Source organism: Lycorma delicatula, chromosome 3, assembly GCF_047948215.1.
Source record: "Lycorma delicatula isolate Av1 chromosome 3, ASM4794821v1, whole genome shotgun sequence".
Classification (NCBI taxonomy): domain Eukaryota; kingdom Metazoa; phylum Arthropoda; class Insecta; order Hemiptera; family Fulgoridae; genus Lycorma; species Lycorma delicatula.
Window position 1 is genome coordinate 179,664,283 of NC_134457.1, and position 19,778 is coordinate 179,684,060.

Consider the following 19,778-nt stretch of genomic DNA (forward strand, 5'->3'; position numbering starts at 1 on the left):
CTTTTTAATGTTACTGTTTTACTGGCAGAATTATAAATTCTGATTATTTCTGAAAAAATACTTTTAATTTATAATCATCGCAGATGCAGTGTAAAAAAATGAGTTTATTTCAATGTAATTTTTATTACGCTGTTAGAAAATTATTGCACAAAAAATTACACTTACACTTACTTATAATATCGGAATATTATAAGGTAACTGTTGAAAATGTTTTTTATTTTTATAGAAATTGTTTTAGAATAAATTCCCCCTGTAAGTTATAATTTTTATTTTAAATAAATCATCCCAGTTACGTGAAATAATTTAGTAACCCTTCTTTCAGTCAGAGTTTATGTACAATATTATTTAGTTTAAATATAAATATATTATATATATATAAATTAATTCTGTTAATCCAGTAAACTATAAGAAGTTAAAAAACCATGTGAACTAATGTTGTATTTTAAATAAATCAGTCCTGTAGTGGAAAGGACTGGATCCCAACTTAAAAAGGTTAGGGAAAAAGCACAGCTACTTTCAGCCAAGGAAAGTTAAGCAAAATAAAAGTAAAATTTTTTATTAAATACTTTATTAACAGTTTTTTTATACCATGAACATGCTCAGTTTAATGTTATCATGCACTTTTTATTCTACCAGGTGATTCAAAAAGGATTTCACAACTTTAAAAGCATATAAAAACTAGTTGGTCAGGGGGCTCTGCTTTCTGGACTCCCAACACGTTTATATTCTCATGTTTATGAGACTGAAATATTTAAAGAAAATAAATATTAGCATCTCACTGCAATGAACTTATTGTAGTGATGTTTCAGCTACAGCTCCATTTATCGATCCACAACTTATGGAACCATAAGTGCATCAATAGACATTTTCTACAACATTTTTCATTTTTTTTAAGAAATCTGTACTCAATAGCACTTAGGCAGTAAATTTTTACAGTGTATGTCCTTAATATTGGGTGTAGAAAGATTGTAAAAACCTCAAAAGTCTTTAAAAATCTAGATTTATCATTGTCCTGAATTTCATTTTTTTAATGATTTTTCATTGAAAAGTTATTTTAAAAAACAGAAATTTTAAAATCTTTGATATTCAATAACTTTAAATAACAATCGACAACATATGTTTTTTATTTGGCATATCAATAAATAATTGAAAATGAATCTTTTGGCTATTTCAGAAAAAAATAGGTTGTGTACCTGGATGTAATAGAAATGTGTGGTTTACTGCCGCATGAGCAGTTGCATAGAAAAAAATAAACATAAAAACCACCTATGCAATAAACAGAAACTTTCTGATGAATTAGATGTTTTTTTGTATACCTATGGGGTCCGTAATCGTGCATTTCAAAGAAATCAACTCCTTTTTTATATATATAGATATAAATGTACATAACGAGACAACTGGATGATCAAGAGTATATCTTTTGTATATAAACATTAGCACTTGTACTGCTATCAAATATGCTGTTTGAATTTTTAAAATTGGTCATACCATTCCGGAGATAAGTTAATTTCAGAAAAGTAACAGATAACCAAATAATCAGAAAACCAAATGATCCAGCGTACATCTTTTTTATGCAAACGTTAGCACTCAACATGGCAAAAAATAAGCCGTTTGAATTTTTAGAATTGGTCATACTGTCTCATAGATATAACTGAATTTCAGAGTAAGAGAATGACCGAACAATCGGATAATCAAGAGTATAAAAGAAAAACATAAATACCACCCTTGCAATAAATAGAAACTTTTTGCCAAATTATTTTTTTGTATGCTTTATAGGGTCCTTAATGTTGTATTTCAAAGAAAACAATTCCTTTTTTATATGTGTAGACTTATTGAGATAACTGACAGATTTGGTCGAGTTCTCATTTCATAGAAAAACATTAAATTAGTCACCTGATGTTCACATTGGTTTGATATGGCTTCCATTTGTGATGCGATGTATATCTCACCTGAAGTTGACTGTAACCAGTCTGGAATGAAACTCCGCCAGGGTGGCGGAGGGTGTCTTCCCCTACAGGGGTCAGGATGTGGTGTTAATTCAAAGTCTTAGCTCAACAAGATCAGGCAAAGTCTGTACATAAACCCGATCTTTAATGAGACCTCACAAGAAAAAATCTAGCAGGGATCAAATCTGAACCCATCAAACTGGTCTAGTGGAGAATGCGTTTTCCCAAATCAGCTGATGTGGAAGTCGAGAGTTCCAGTGATTCAAGTCCTAATAAAGCCAGTTATTTTTACACGGATTTGAATACTAGATCGTGGATACCAGTGTTCCTTAATGGTTGAGTTTCAATTAAACACACATCTCAGGAATGGTCGAACTGAGACTGTACAAGACTACACTTCATTTAAACTCATGCATATCATCCTCATTCATCCTATGAATTATTATCTGAACGGTAATTACCAGAGGCTAAATAGCAAAAAAAAGAAAAAAGAAAGGAGTCAAATCTGAAGCAAGATGTCCATGCAATTGGACTTTCATGATCGATCCATCAACCTGGGAATCAAGTATCAAGAAAATTTTAAACTTCTAGGTAGTAGTGAGATGGTTCCCCCATCTTGCTAATAGTGATGGTGTCCATCTTTGTCATCATTGGCTTAACTGAGGAATTAAAACATTTTGAAACATGTCCAAATAAACAATACCATTTACGGTTGCCTCCTGGAAGAAGAATGGGCTGTACATTCTATGTTTGCTTTGGGAACAAGAAAAAACAATATTGATTTTAGGACTATCATGAATGTGATACAAAATTTCATGATGGTCTTCGCTACTCCAGTTATGGGTGTTCACCTAGCCACTGATCTGAAACATTGACTCATCACTAAAAATATATCATTTTCTACAATTTTATCCGTCATTTCCACACAAAACTGCAGCGAGCAACTTTGTTGTAATCTGTAATGTGTTAAAGCATGGTTAGTTTGTATGGCTTCAAGTGTAATCGTTTACATAATACACACCAAACAGTCGTCTTTGGAATGCCAGTCACATGATACACATTGAGTTGATTTCTTCACACTATGTGCAAAGCTTTCTCTGAATTGTTCCACAGCACCTGCAGGGATGTATGGGCATCCTGGTGATTTTGTATATTTAACAGAACAACTGGTCTCAACGAAGGTTTGGTACCAAAAGTAAGTTGTATGCCTCGCTAGGAGGTTTCCTAATATACTCTATGAAAATTACATTGAACTGCAGTTGCTGATTACAAATCGTGAAACCAAACACACAACGAGCACGTTCTACATCATTAAATGTATCCATTTTTAATAGCTCTGGTGGCCGAATTTGGTACTATTGAACTACGTGAATCAAAACTTTATGTGTTTTGCTATGAAATGAGACCTCTATCATATCTGTAAGTTCCTAAATTTCTATATGCTTTTAAAGTTGTGAAATCCTTTTTGAATCACATAATATGTTGTAAAAGCATATGAAACATTTGTAGAAGTTTTGACAGAATTATTGTGCTAAAAAAACTAAGTGTTAGCAAAAGTTTTTGAAATTACTAGAATTTTGATTTTTTTTCACTGAGTGATAAAAAGTTTTAATAGATAAAGAATTTTTTTATCACAAAATAATCTTATTCTATGGAGTTAAAAACAAAAACATGAGGACTTCAGTTACACTAACTTGGCTATTTATTGGGTTTGATGATAAAGGAATAATTATGCATATTTGTATGAACCATCAAAGCTAAAAGTACTAAATAAATTTGGTCTATTCTTACTTGGTAAATAGACCATTTTCTGTTTGATAATAATACCAATATCTTCAAAAAAAAAAAATTTATTAACAACAATATCCAATTTAAAAAATCTTGCAGTTTAGTAACAGTATCAGAATTGAAAAATGTTTTAAGTTGTCAAATGAATAGAGAAACTAGTTTAAAAATTATTCTTCTAATAATTTTGACTTTAATTATACGTCAATGATTAATTCATTGTGAGAAGCTCCACAGGGCTTGTGCAGGGGGTTATGATGCAGGAAGTATTTAACATGCAAAATCCTTAGCCTGGTCTCGTTTCAAACATAAAACCAAACACCAAAAAATACAATGACTACCTTTCTACCATTGAGGTCGATTGAGTGGCAAGTGTTATTTCTGTTTTTCTTTGATACTACCCAAAAGTTCCTGAAATTTGTATTACACCTTTGAACAAGCATTAATACAACCAAACACTGTTAATACCAGTGTAATATATTACATTCTTTATGAGTTAGTATGCATAGTAGTTTCTATGTAAGCAAATGAGTTTGTTGTTGGCACTTTTCTGTTATTTTTTTCTTGTGATAGCAATTTCATATTGACTAATAAAAAAAAACAGCTTATTTGTATTAAATTCTGTTTTAATCTTGGTAAAGTGGCTACAGTAATATATAAAATGTTAATCACTAGCAATGTTGCTTAAACTAGAACAAACTTATGAACCCATCAGGTTGGTCTAGTGGTGAACTCATCATCGCAAATCAGCTGATTTCAGAGTCGAGAGTTCTAAGGTTCAAATCCTATAAAGGGCATTTTACAGATTTGAATACTAGATTGTAGATACCGCTGTTCTTTAGAGGTTGGGTTTCAATTAACCACACATCTCAGGAACAGTTGACCTGAGACTGTACAAGACTACACTTCATTTACATTCATACATATCATCCTCATTCATCTTTTGAAGTAAAACTTTACGGAAGTTCCGTTCCAGAGACTAAACAGAAAAAAATGAGAGAAAAACTTATGAGTAGTTTAAATATTTTTTAAAATAGCTGTATATCTGTTGATGATAATGAATGTTTGGGATAACTATCTATATACATTACACCAGAAAATATTGTTACTGTTCAATGCAATTGTGAAAAATTTTAGGTAGATCATCAATGACATTTGTATTATCATGTGGTTATCATATGGCATACGTCAGCAGATTTTATCACAAGAATTGAATTTGAAAAAGATTGTTACAAAGTCAATCACAACTGCTGAGTGATGTACAGAAATAACACACATAAATGTCTGCCTTGAACAAAATGGTCCGTTTCAAACTGACCTAATTGTTTCTTTGTAAAGTCGTCATAGATGATAAAAGTTGGGTTCATGAAAAACTAAGCATTAGTTCCAATGGAAGATTCCATCTTTATCTTGGCCAAAGAACACGTCAAATCAAGAGCAACATCCAAATCCTTGTTGATCTGTTTCTTTGATACTGATGGGGTTAAAACAAGGAGTTCATACCTCCTGTTCACATGATTAATGGAGAATTCTGACTTGCTGTCCTAAGGTGTCTAAGGGTAGGTATGAGAAGGAAATTTCCAATAATGTGGCACAAAAATGATTGGGTATTTTAGTATAACGTTTTAGGTCATATACCACATTCATCATGCAATAGGTTTTGGTGAAAATCAACATGGGGGTTGTTCCTTATCTATTATGTTTGCCCTACGGGGTACCTAGTGGCTTCTTTCTCTTCCCCAAGTTAAAAATTACTTAAGTGGCAAAGATTTGATACTGTAGAAGAGATAAAAGTGGAATTGCATACGATGCTGAACATAGTCACAAAAAAAGACCTAGGATGCATTGTGTTCATAAAACAGAAGTGCTGGGATCAATGTCTGTGCTACCAAGGGGACTACTTTAATAATGTCAGTGATAAATAAGATTCAGGTGCAGTGGAATTGTATTTTGAGAATTTTTTTGTAGCATCTTATATTAACAATAATTAATCACACCTCATATGTGTTTTAATAATTAATTGTGTCTGAAGATGTTGGTACCATTGTGAAATATTTAAAACACTAATATATTTGATAAGTTAACTTGTAGTTTCTGTATATGTGATACAGAATATTTATGAAAAAATATTTCATAAAGATTTTTACACACAGAAAATAATTAAAATTTTTTTATATTACATTTTTAAATTAATCTGTAGGGTTAACATATGGCTAATTATTTGATTTGAGCAGGCACACTGTATCGTGTGAAAATGCTTGTAAGAATGCTCTTCTGATATCATTGTTAATATGGTATCATTGAATAAAAACATAGCTTCTTTTGCTCTACTGTTTATGTTATCTTCTACCTGGACCTTGAGAAGCTTATGATTATACCTTATTATTATATTATTAAACATAATTAAGAAAAAAACATAATTTTTCTTTGGTTAGCATCATATCATTTTAACCAATAAAACAGATTAGATATGAGAGGTTATCTCTAAAGTAAAGACTGTTTCATTGTAAAAAAATTTATTCTGAAAACTTTATAAATATTTTTTATTTCTCTTAAACTACGTACCTTATACTACTTCTCTATATAATCACTGCATAAATAAGTCATTTATTGTAGCGATACACCAGCTTCAATATACCCTCATCATATTCTTCTGCCGCCCATCCATTTTGCCAGCCACTGATTAGCAGCATTTTTAATTTAATTGTCACCTGTGAATTGCTTACCACTCAAAAATTCTTTCAATTTCCCAAGCAAATGACAATCAGGAGTTAAGTCTGGACTATATGGTGGGTGATCATAAATTTCCCATTCAAATGTTCTCAGTAATCACATGTTGGACCGGCAACATATGAATGTGCATTATCGTGCAGCAGGACGACGCTGTCGGTCAGCTGCCCACATTGCTAATTTTGAATGGCATGCTATAACTTACATAGAGTTTTGCAGTAGGCTTCTGCATTTATAGTCATTTCGCACAGCATGAAATCAATCAGCAATATGCCAAACCGATCCCAAAAGACTGTGGCCATCAGTTTGCATCCAAATGGTTGTGGCTTGAACTTTGTCGGTCTGATTGGCGATTGAGGATGACACCATTCACTTGACTGCTGTTTTATACATGTATTAGGAAATCCATGTTTCATCGCCAGTAACAATTGAATTAAGGACCACATCGCCTTTTTCTTTGTAGCACATCAAAATTTCCAAAGCAGATCCCATTCAAATTTTTTTTATGATGTTCCGTTAAGATATGCAGCACCACCCAACGTGCACAAACCTTTCGTAAGCCTAAATGGTCATGAACAATGCGACAATAACAGCTCTTGAAACATCAGGAAAAAGAAGGGCTGGGTTAGAAATCGTTGAGCGACAATCTTGTCTGATTTCTTCATCGACATGTTTTAACCCTCAGTGATTTTTGAGAGCCTCCCTGAATGGTCATCATGCATGTTAATTCTGTTATTTAAAAAACCTTTCACACCATTTTCAGATGTTTCTTTTATTTATTTCATTATCACCATACACAACCATCTGCCTATAAATTTCAGCCAGCTTAATGTTTTGATTGTTTAAAAAATGTATGACTACACGTATTTCACAGTTGGCGGCAACATCAATTTTCTTATTCATTTTATAACATAATAACTCACACGTAATCAAAGATACTTCAACGCGACAACTTACAGACAACAATGCAGTGTGTACATTACTAGCACTGCCAACGACACAGGTACCAACCTTTCCAACCTTAAGGACAGAAATGTCCCAGCAGTCTTTACTTTAGAGATATCGAGATATCTCTCGTAAATATAATTCATAACCAGTGCTAATTTTATTTTACACTGGACATCATTTTAAAGTATATTTATAAAATGAAAATTGTAAGCTAGCTAAAAAAATTTTAATTTGTAAATTTTCTAAACACTAGCATAATAAACCTGTTCTTAAATTAAATGCCCTAAATGTATAGAACACATTTTTACTTTTATAATTGTGATGATATGAGCATAGAAAAACATAAGACATTTGTTACTATATATTTTCCTAAAAATAATTTGACTGGAAAAACTTATAAAATGATATTAGTAATATTTTATTTTGTTAGTTTTGACTTTTGTACTTATGAAATTTTGTAATTATGTAATATGATTTCTATACTGGACATCTGTGTTTTGTATTACAGGGTTGGCAAACATTTTATTTATCAACAGTTTGTGCAATATTTCTTGTGGCGATGCTGCTTCAGCTCCCTAGTTTGAAGATAGATTCAAATGTAAAATTAATGGTGTTTGTACTTTGGGCTGTTTACGGTGTTGTACCAACTCTACATTGGACTGTTATGATGGGTGGACTTGAAAACCCTATTGTATCAGTAAGTCTTAAAATTTTCATTTCCTATTGTCTTTAACCAGTTTGGAAAGATAATGATTGTTCTTTATATCATATTTGTTTATTATGACATGATGAGTAGAGCGCATCGTTCATCCTTTCTTTAATTCACCCCTTAACTAGCTTTTGTGCTGTTACTTGTTCTTGACATAAAAGAAGAAAAATTGTAATTATTTTGAGTTAGTGTGCACATGCGCATCCACTTGTGCATGCATGTAAAACATACTTAATATCATTGTTTTACAGTTACAGTTAAATGTACAAAATAAATCTTTTCTGTTTTCATTGTATAATTTACGTAGAACTTTACTGCTTTTATGAAAAAGCTTTTTAGCACTTTGATTACGAACAGTCAAATAACATTCAAAAAGATTTATATGTACAAATTATTTTCCACAATCTGGCTTCAAGACTAGTTGTTCTTTAGTATGATTCCCAACAAGTCTGATATTTTATCATCTCATATTTTTTTGTTAAGTATGTCATATATACAAAAACAAAAATTAGAATTTATACAAAAAAAGGTAGAATTTGATATTTAATTGTTGACCTGCTTGTTTTTTTTTTTTGTATTTGTGTGTTTATTGAATATAAGGTTGCAGACTTCTATATATTAATGTATAATGCTAATTTGAGTAATGAAAACAAGTTTGATATTAGAAGTAAGAAAAAATTTATCTGTGGAAAAAATGTTGATCTTACTACATTTTGTCTACTGGAAAAATATAACATATCTGTTATGAAAAATAAGAAAGAAAATTATATTATTTTGATAATAGGATTTTAGATGTAACTATAAAGTATTTTCAGTTATGCACTTTTACATTTTTTTTAACTTCAGATTTAGATGTACATAGTGCCTCATCGGATGGAATATGAGTTAGATAAGTAACAGAAATTCAAACATTTTTTAATTTGTTCGAAAGTTTTTGTTGAATCAGTATTTGTCACATTTCATTGATTCATTAAAATAAACTTGATTTTATGACAATTTAATAAATTATAGAATGCTCACTAACATCTTACCAGAAAGATCTCACAGATATTTATTGTCTGACAATAATTACATGGTTGCAGGGATTTGATTTGAGGCTGTAGAATTTGTTTATTGTATATGATATGCTCAGTTTTGGTTTGTCAACTTTAAATTTTTAGTTCCTGAACTTTTATTTGCATTTGATGATAACAACAGTTTGCCAGTAGTGTTTTTAATTTATTAGATTTATAATTTTGGATGTTATTTTCAGTGATGTAAGCTGTAACTATACAATAAGTAATATAATAATAAAAACGCTGTTTTTCCTTTTACTTTTTTAAGTACTACTTTCCAGCTCTTTCTTAAAATTTCAAATTTTAAAATTGTTATATTTTAACAGTTTTTTCTTTCTCTACAATAGCTAGTCATTAATCACTAATGAATTCAAAAAGCTTGCAGTAAAACTGTAGTCAATGTTTGTTAATTTTGTTTTTCTGCAAAACTCGTAATTATTAAATATGAATGGTCATTCAATGATATTTTATCTTTAATTTCTTACTTCAATTTCCAGGATGATACTACCTGATAGTTTGGCAGTAGTTGGAAAGTACTGCTAAATTATAGAGATTCTAAAGTATAGAGTCAGTCTTTATAAATCTTTTGCAACTGTTCATGCATACTATTATGTATTGGAATATTATGTATTTCTGAAATTATATTTTTTAGAACTTGTATTTAATACCCCATTAAAGGATTTCAGAGATTTTGGTTTTTATAAGAAAAAATGTTATGTACCATTTTGGTTTAATGAAATCGTTATATACCGAATGTACAATTGAAAAAAAAATGATGTGATAACTATTTTAAGAGAAATTGTTGAAACTATTTGGAGTTGCAGGCACAAATAAAAAATATGTACCAACCAAAATCTGTCTTCTACTTGTTGTGAGTTTGTTGTAAAGAAGAATTGTAAAAGATTTTTAAGGGATATTTTATGGATGTAGTTTGTAATTTATACTAGCAAATTGTATAAATGGTGTTTGATCTTTTTGAATTTAAAAATTTTAGTAGAGGGCAGCATCTCTTTTAAGACTGTTGAGGGTGCCAACTGATAAATTTTTAGCACAATCAGAATTTTATCAGTTATCTTTTTTGAAAATTTTTACCTTTTGTAGAAATATTATTATTTTCTAATTTAGTATTTGTTTATAGTTACTGTTGCCTAGAGTTGTTGTGATGTACTGCATAATTGGATTAGCATTCTTTATTTATATTACCAGAGTACCAGAACGTTTCTTTACAGGTATGTAATAATTATATTTCTTAATGAGTTTCAATAATGTTTTTCTTTTAATAAATTAAAAAAGATCTCTTTGTATTGGAGTTGACATTCAAATTTTTATATATATATATATATATTACTTCAAATGGGAAATACTTTCATATTTACTTAATAATACTTTTGAATTCATGCAACAGCTACTACTAATGCAATTCTTGTAAGAAGCAAAGGGGAAACAAACAAAGTAGACTACAGAGTGAGTTAACTTTCTGCTTGCTCAGATTCATTATATATTCATGACTAATATACACTGAATTTGAATTCATTAAAATAAATATTTGAATTTTAAAGAAATAATTTTAGAGTTCTTCAAGAGAGTCTGCAGCCCTGTGATTGCTTTTATGAATTAGCTGTATTTACTATTAGCATTTCATGAATGTAAGATTGTTCTTTCAGAATTTGAAAGGCAGTGTATTTTTCTAGTTGAAAAACTTGATTACATTTAAAAATGATTATTTTTAATGAATGATTTAGTTAGTTACCAACAATAATAGCCTTAAGGATTGTGATTGATGCAATTCAGTTTTTCCAGTTATCATAAACTTGTGAGTTTCTTTATTATTTACTGATTTTAAAAACTGTGCTAATAAGGTTTAAAATAAGAAACAGCAATAATATATGATAATTAGAATAATAGAATTTCTCTTACTTTATATATTTTTTTAGATTAAATGAATGATAAAATGACATCATTCGTTTTGCAACGTATTAAGATTATAAAATTTTGTTTATTCTGTAGAAATGCTAAACTTATTTTCTGAAGTGTTAAGTATATTTAAAGTTAGGTAGTTATAGTCCATCCTTTGAATGATTTTTCCAAAGGATTTGTTAAAAATACAATATAAATAATTAACTAATGCACATTTTGATTTTATTGAGTTTCAAGTTTTTATTATTTAATATATACAGCTAAGTGATACAAATTTATTAATATGACAGATATGATTTGAACATATTTCATTTATTTTATCTTATAGGTTTGTATTCTTCCCGGAAAACTAAGTTAGAATATAATTGTAAAAATATGTGACACTTTGAGATCAGTATTTAAATAAAATTGTCTTTTTCAAACATTAATCAATGATAAGATTATTAACATTATTTATAAATTTATTTCTAAAGGTTAGATAATATCAATTTAAAATAGGTTGTACTAGATTTCCAAATCATTATTTTAACATTCTTTTTCTTTTTTACACTAGGTTATGATAACCTTAGATTAACACTTAAAAAGGGCATATCCTTTTTTGAGAATAATCCAAAACTTAATTGAATTGTCAAAAGAATACGAGGGTTTTTCCAGTTACACATTGTAATAATATGAAGAGAGATATTTGTGGAAGTTCATTATGCTTTCGCTATAATGATAACTTTCCCCCACCCTCAAAAGAAAAGCATCAGCTGATGAGATATATAATGAAAGAATAATTTAATTATGTAGGGGATGAAAAAAATGTTTGATAATTGGATAATTTTATTTTTTAAGGTTGGCCACATTAAATCATTCCACAATTTATTTAGAGTAACTATATCAGATTTTTATTAGATCGGAAAAATTAGATTTTATTAATTTAGATAAATTCTTGTGTCAAAATTTCTTGCATACATTGAGTTACTAACATTAAACAAAAAGTAAATTTTATGAGTATGTAAATTTCATAGTGAGAGTTGTTCTGATTAATAAATTGAAATTTATTTTTAATTCAGACCAAATAACAAAAGTTTTCAAACGGATAAGTAATTAGATATTTATGTGCGGTTATATATTTCATCAACAGTGCTCTTTTAATCATAGTGTACTAATGTAACTTTTATATGCTAAGATAATCTTTTCTTTTTATATTTAATAGTAATGTTTTAATTGCAGGTAAAGTTGATTACATAGGATCTTCACATCAATTATGGCATTTTTTTGTCGTTATTGCTTTATATTATTGGCATAATACAGGTATTAAATATATTGAATATCGTATGAATCATGGCTGCTTACATGATGATATGAAGTTATGATATAGTATTACAATGTATTTACTAGGTATTTAATTATAAAAGTAGACATGACACAACAGTTATGTTAATAAATTACATTATTTATATCGAGTCATGACACTTAAATATGTAATGGTTCTTTAATAATGTTGAACTGAAAGAAAGTTATCATGTTATGTTAAAGTATATGCAATAGTTTAATGGCAGCTGGTCGTTCCATGTATTTAGTTAGTAGTAAATAATGTATGATTATTCTAAAGGTATTATCAATGTTATCAAACATAGATGTTATTATAGTGTTACACAACCGAGATAGTATTCGGTTTTAGTTAATAAGATTTATTATTGCTTCTTATTTAAATGTATGTATTTTTTGTAAAGTAAGGTGTAGTACTTTAACACCTCTTTTACATATCAAATTATTAAACTACATAATCTTACTTATTTTAATTAAAAAATTAGTTTAAGATTAAAGGATGGTAAGGAACAAAATTGCTCATGAAAAGTCTTATTTTAAATTCAGCAAAAAAACTGCTTCTGTACATTTTGTTCATTTAATGTATTATTCAATTTAGTTTTTAAATGATTATAAAGACTTAATTCCTTTGTTTTTTCTTATTTGCTAAGGATTGATGAAATCTTCTGTAAAGTAATATATATATATATATATATATATATATATGAGACATCATTCCTTAAAATAATTAATTTATGTTTAATATGATCAGGTTTTTTGTAAAATATGTATTTATAAAATTAGCAAAACATTATTTTACTTCAGTCAAATAAATGGGTTAAACAATTAACCTTACCTAAATATATTTTTCTGATTACTATAATATTTTTAAAGAATACCATTGTTATTGTATTTTCAGATAATTATTTATTTCTGTAGAAATATACTTTGGAAACCAGCTGCCTTTTCCTGTTATATTGTTTGTACAATGTATTATTACTCAGGCTTGTATAGTACATTTCCTCCAGTCACCTAGAGCAAATGACTGTTTGTTACGGTTAAGGTAGTATTGTTATAAATTTATTTTGTTACAAATGTGTCTGTATTATTTTTAAGGTTTTGTTTGATTTTAACTATTTTATAAAAAAATAGTTTTGATATTTAGCTTAATTTTTCTATCTATTATATCGTAATTAATGTGTTTTTCTGATTAATTGTTTTGGTCACAAGTAATTCCATTGGTATTGTATTACTTACATAATGAAGTACTACTTATTTAATTTATTATTTTTAAATATTAAGGTAATCATATAAAAAACTAAGATGAGTTGATGACTTTTGTGAGATTTCTTTCAGATATTTGTTGCTGAATTGTATGTCTCAGAATTAGAATTTGTTGTGCCCCTTTGCCATATAAATATTAAATACTCTTCCAGTATTATCCAAAAATTTTAAAGAATTTTCAGTGGATTTTCAAGAACTAACAAAAAAGTCAACAACAGCTTGGTGCAGTTGTCGTCAACAACTTGTAAAGAACAGCTCAATTCACAAAAAAAAAGACTTGTTGGAGTAAAAGAAATAAAAACCTTATATAAAAATGGGTTCACTCAGTCCATAGGTGGCCTAATCAAGAAAAAAAAGTTTACAAAATATTTTTAATATTTTATGAACTTAAAAGAATATGTGCTATTAACAGTAGTAAATTCAATAATTGTTCTTGAAGAGTAAAGATAAAAGAAGGATGAGAATCCATTTTTTACATATTGATATTCAATAAGTATGGATGGATTCAGTTTTATATTGGAGAAGAGATGGTGTTCAAAAATTAATTCTTCAATTATATGCACACATATTTATTCAAATGATTTCTAATCTTTTTTCCTTTGTATTCTGCATTTATTTCAGAAAAATAGTTAGTTGTTACTGTTCTGATGTATTTAATATAATTTTCCTAACATTAGTTGATTTTATTTGTTAAACATTGCATTGCAATTGCTGTTAAAGATTTATTATAACAGATAAAATTATTATTGATTCTGCATTTTACCATTTTTAATTTAAAAATATATATAAAAAAAGCATTAATCATTTTTTTATTATAGTTATAGTCTCCTCTCTAAGGAGATCCTTTTTTTTATTGTCAACAATGTTTAATGGCTGGTTGATTTGGAAGAGAATTAATGAAAATAATCATCATTCATTTTATAAAGTCAACTCAGCATCGCCGCTGTTTAGAAGGTGCCAATACTTTAATAACTGCACCAGTTAAATGCTAACTCCAACCTATGAATTTATAAATCTACTAAAGATTTTTTTTATGAACTGTTTTCAGTAGGCAGTCAGTGTAATGAATTAATTTATAATAATACTACTTATTGTGCTGTTTATTTATAATAAGCGGTCATTATTATAGTAAGTATTTTTAATGTATGTGTTTTTTTAAATGACAGACAAACAAGGTTTATGTATTAATTAGTTATTAAGTTATTTTGCTCAATGATTGTTTAATCCACTTGATGGCATTAAATTTCCTGAACTTCATTTTTGTTTGTCTTAAAGATTAAACAATTTGCAATAATTAATTGACATATTATCAACTTTTTGACGTTGCTGAGGCATTATTTTATTTTAGCAACTAATTTTTTATTTATCATTTCCTTCCCTAAATGTTTTGCATAAGAATATTTTTGTACAATTAACAAAGTTTATTTTATTGTTATAATAATTTTAGTTTTTGTTCATTATCTTTTTTATAGATTGTAAGAGTATCATTAAATTTGATAAACTTTCACAGATAAGCTTTACAATTTGTTCATCAAAATATTGTATATTTAATATCTAATCAGTTTAGCAACTTGCAAATGCTTCTTATTTTTATTTTTAACAACGTTTGTCTTTTTATGTTTAAAGTTCATCATTGTGATGATTCTATTTGTTGGTTTTGTACTTTTATTTTAAATTATATATTGTTTTTACTCATTTTCTGTGTAATGTTCATTATTTTAAAACTGTTTAGAATTTTTATAGTATTACTTACTATACATTTTTCATTATTGGCTTTTATTTTTTATAATTTATTAGTTCCAGCTATTGATTCATATTATGATTATCGTAATGATAATTTTTACAAAAAAAAGAATTCTTAAAATCATAATAAGCCTTAAATTAAACTCAGATTTTTTTAAATGTTACTTTTTCAATAATGTATGTTACAACTTCAGTGTGATTTCTATAAGAAAGAACTTCATTGTATAATATTTCTTAAAAACATTTATTCGTATATTTTATATTAATTCATATCATTTATATAAAAATAGCAATAAAAAAATGTCCCATCAGGTTTTTTAAGTTTAGTCTATTTATTATTTACTTGCAGTGTAATGTTCTACTGTCTGTTTAATTATAGGAAAAATAGAATATAATTTAGGTTGTATTATTGTAAGTTTGTTTTTTTAACTTCTTATATTTTTATAAAAGGTTAAATGTTGTCAGTTATAATGTTTTGTATTATTTTATTTTGTACTGTAACATCTTATTAAATACAAATTTAAAGTTAAAAAAGTATTGATAAATCTTGCACGCTATTATAAAATTTTCTCGTTTTGCTTCATCTTAACATCTATCTGTATAAATATTTTTAAAAGCAAATTAATGAAGTACTGTTATTGCATTTTAATTTATTAGATGCTTTTATATTAAATTTTAACATATTGAATAAAGTATTTGCCTATTTATTAAACTTACGTTCTTTTGACCCAACATACAAGTTCAATAATGAACATTAACTTCATCGGTTGATACTTATAATGATTTTTTAGTCATGTAGTTTTTAAAAAGCCATAAAAAATTATATTAAGAATTAATAATGGTAAATTGATATAAAAGTAATGTAACAGTTGATCATGATAACAGGATCTTGTTCGTTAACGGTTTTTTTTTTTTTTTTGTTATTAATGTTGTTATTTAAAACGCTTTTCTTTCTCATATTTAATTTCATTAAAAAAAACCATTAAAACTATAAATTTTATTAAGCAATTTGTTATTTTATTTTACCTTAAAAACTCTTTCCCCAAATAAATTATTAAAAACCTTCAATACCAGGGTGTGTTCCTTTTTTTTTGCCTAGACTTTAATGAGTTAACCATTTTGGATTTATTATATTTATTTTACTAAAAGCTATATTTTAATTTAACTAAAAAAAAAGAATATAATAGATTTAAAATAAATCAGTTTAAACATTAATATATTAAAAAGTTGTTTTTATCAAAAAGTCTTTGAAAGTGCTAACCTTATGTTTGGGGATGATTCTACTACTGTTAATTTGTGCCTATGTAAGTAAGTAGTGAGTAAAATATTTGATTATTGTAATGACTGAAAATTCTTTGTTTAGTACTGATTTCTACTCATTGTTATTGTTTATTATATATATTTTGCATAATTTATATGCAAAATATATATAATAAACAATATGTATAATAGTATCAGTATCACATCGCACACTTTTATGCGGTGATATGCTTTTTGTACAGTGATGGGCTACAATTTTTTTATATTAAAAAAAAATAATTGGAACTTAGAGTTTTTAAATGTTTTATCTGGGAATCTAAATAAAAGTATTAACAAAATTTATTTTTTTTAATAAAATAATTTTCAATTATGTAATTATTTTTTTTTAAATAAACATAATATTTTTATCAATATTTATAAAGTATACAGCATTTTACTTATACTTGTTAGTTAACAGATTTTTATATTTTTCATTTGCTATCATTTAATCTATATATTGAATTGTCATATTGTCTTACTCTAGACAGTTTTTATTACCATTTAATGTACTTTATACTTAACATATTTATCATGTCCATAATAAATTTATTAGTTATTTTTTTATTGATATAAAAAATAATTATACTTAATTGATTATTTCTGTTACTATTCACAAATAACATTATACTTGTTTCTCTTGTAATTTTTTTAAGCCAGGATTTGTTTTTGTTTATGAAAGGTAAGATGAGTAAATTGTATCTATTAAGGTAAAAAGCCACTTACAAAAGAGTATATCTGTATCGACAAATAATTTTCACTGTTCATTAGAGTACACTTTTTTATATCAGTGAACTTAAATTCAGTTCACTTATTTTTCTATACATTTGCTTTATTAATATTTAAAAATTAATATATGAAGTTAAGAAGTTTTAATTTTATGAAAGTAAAAATTACTTTTTAAAGAGAAGTTATATACACCTTATAGAACTCATACCTCTTAAAAAAAGGTTATTATCGATTTTGTTAAAAGCATTTGCTTTAATAAATGTTGCTTCCATAATATATATTTCATATTATTAAACAATTTTTCTGAATGTATTATTATTGATAAATGTTGCTTTATTGAACAATTACTGAACATATTACGCACATGTTATTTGCTACTTATGTGTTTTGCTGTATTTAATGTTATTATGAGTATTTTGTCAGTCAATATTGTGCTTTTAAATAGTTGTTTTTCTGTGGTAGGGAACTTTTTTTAGTACACATTTATTTATTATTACATATGTATTTTTTATTTATAAATTATTGGTTTTAGAAATTAATAATAGTGATTGTGATGTGATAAATAACATGTTTGTGGCTGGCTGTTTTATATAATAGAATTTAATTTTTTTTCCCTTTTCCAATAATTACAATAAATTCAGGTTTCATTTTTTAGTTGTTCTGTTTAGAATGCTTAATATTATAATTCTATTTTTATTAATAAACTTTACAAGTTTTTTAAAACTGGAAGCCTTAATAATTACCATTTCTCTTAATCTTTATAACTATCATCTATCATGATAATTATCATGATCTATTATCTATCATCTATCATGATCTTAGTTATCTTTTTTCTGATGTTTGGTGAAGGATTTTATTTTATTTTTCCCATGGATTATTGGATAGTTCTACTAAGCATGATGACAGTAATGCACAATTTGTGTTAAACCTTCCAGTTTCCAGTAGAAGGAGTTTGTTTATATATCTCTGTCAGAAATTGGAAAATTTTGTTATTCAGCCACCATGTTTATTATGGTATGTAATGATTTACTGTAGATGATAATTGCTATGTGATAATGTAACTTTAGTGTACAGTGACAATGTATGTTATTAGTAAAGCTTTATGAATCGGATATTAATATTTAAAGTTAATTAATATTTGTAACACTTTACAGATGCAATCTATTATGAAGAACAAATTTATAATGATATATATTTTTTGTAGTGTCTGTTTTCTTTTTGTTAGACAAATGCTGTGATAATGCAATATATTGTATTTTTTATTTTAATGTAAAAAATTAAATATTTTTAATTAAACTTTTTGTTTGTATTTTTAAAATGTTTTATTTTTTTCATATCCTTGTGACTGCTGAGTATGTAATGTTATTTTCTGTGCTGTTTATGCATAATGGATTCCCTGCCTGCAGTCCACAGCTTACATATGGTAATCATTAATAGTATCCTTCCACACATTCTGTAATAGAAAATACTGTTTACTATGTGCTACATGTGTTTAGAAGCAGCTCAATAAATCTAGAAATACATGCCTATCTAGAATTTTTTTCAAGAAAAATTATGTTTATTATTAAGGATTGCTAACAGTGTATGCAACAATTTGAAGTGGACCTTCTTCATCAAAAACAGGCCAATTAAAATTTTGAATACATTTTTTTATATCTTCCATGTTTTGTGTGTGTTTTAATATAAACATTTACACATATTTTTAAAAATTATATGTGTATTAATATATTGACACTATGTTAATAAAATTTATTATTATATGAAATATAAACCACCAAAACACAATGATTAGATAAGTTAAATGTACCATATTAATTTTCAAGAATCAATTTTTCCAGCATCCTGCATTTTCAGTCAGTATTTAATTCTACAATTACATTATAATATAACTTTTAAAAAGTTTACTAAAGTAAAAAGTTACTAATGTCATCCTTAGTTTTACTACCGATGGCATTCGCATCGGTGGCATCCTGTCTGAGACAATTGAGACTGGGAGATATCTGTTACTGAAGTACTGAAGATGACCTCCGGTAAAACCCCTAAGAGCTAGATACAGAGGGGGTGGAGTATCGGGCACCTAACTGCCATGAAGGGTGTCTTCCCTTTGGGGGTCAAGAGTATAGTTTTAGTAAGGAGGGATTGTTTATCCATTTACTGTATTGGCAGTAAACAACTTGTTTTTATTTAGACACTAAAATTATTTCTTATCAGTGAATAATATTCTATTTAGACTTATTTATTTTATCTTTTATTTTGATTTTGATTTATTTATTATCTTTTATGTATTTAATCTTTTATTTTGACTCTTAATAATAAATAAATACTGCTATTTCTTATCAG

At 27.1% G+C, this 19,778-nt stretch overlaps 1 protein-coding gene across 2 annotated transcripts in view; it reads left to right on the plus strand.

Moving 5' to 3' along the window:
- The window catches only part of LOC142322250 (progestin and adipoQ receptor family member 3), a 122,726-nt gene extending 103,970 nt beyond the window's left edge, over positions 1-18,756 (plus strand). For both annotated transcript variants that reach the window (XM_075361109.1, XM_075361110.1), the window contains exons 5-7: positions 7,918-8,106; positions 10,312-10,402; positions 12,309-18,756. In XM_075361109.1, coding sequence (XP_075217224.1) covers positions 7,918-8,106; positions 10,312-10,402; positions 12,309-12,451 — 423 coding nt within the window. In that variant the 3' untranslated portion in view covers positions 12,452-18,756. The remainder of the gene's footprint in view (positions 1-7,917; positions 8,107-10,311; positions 10,403-12,308) is intronic.
- Positions 18,757-19,778: the final 1,022 nt, after the last annotated feature.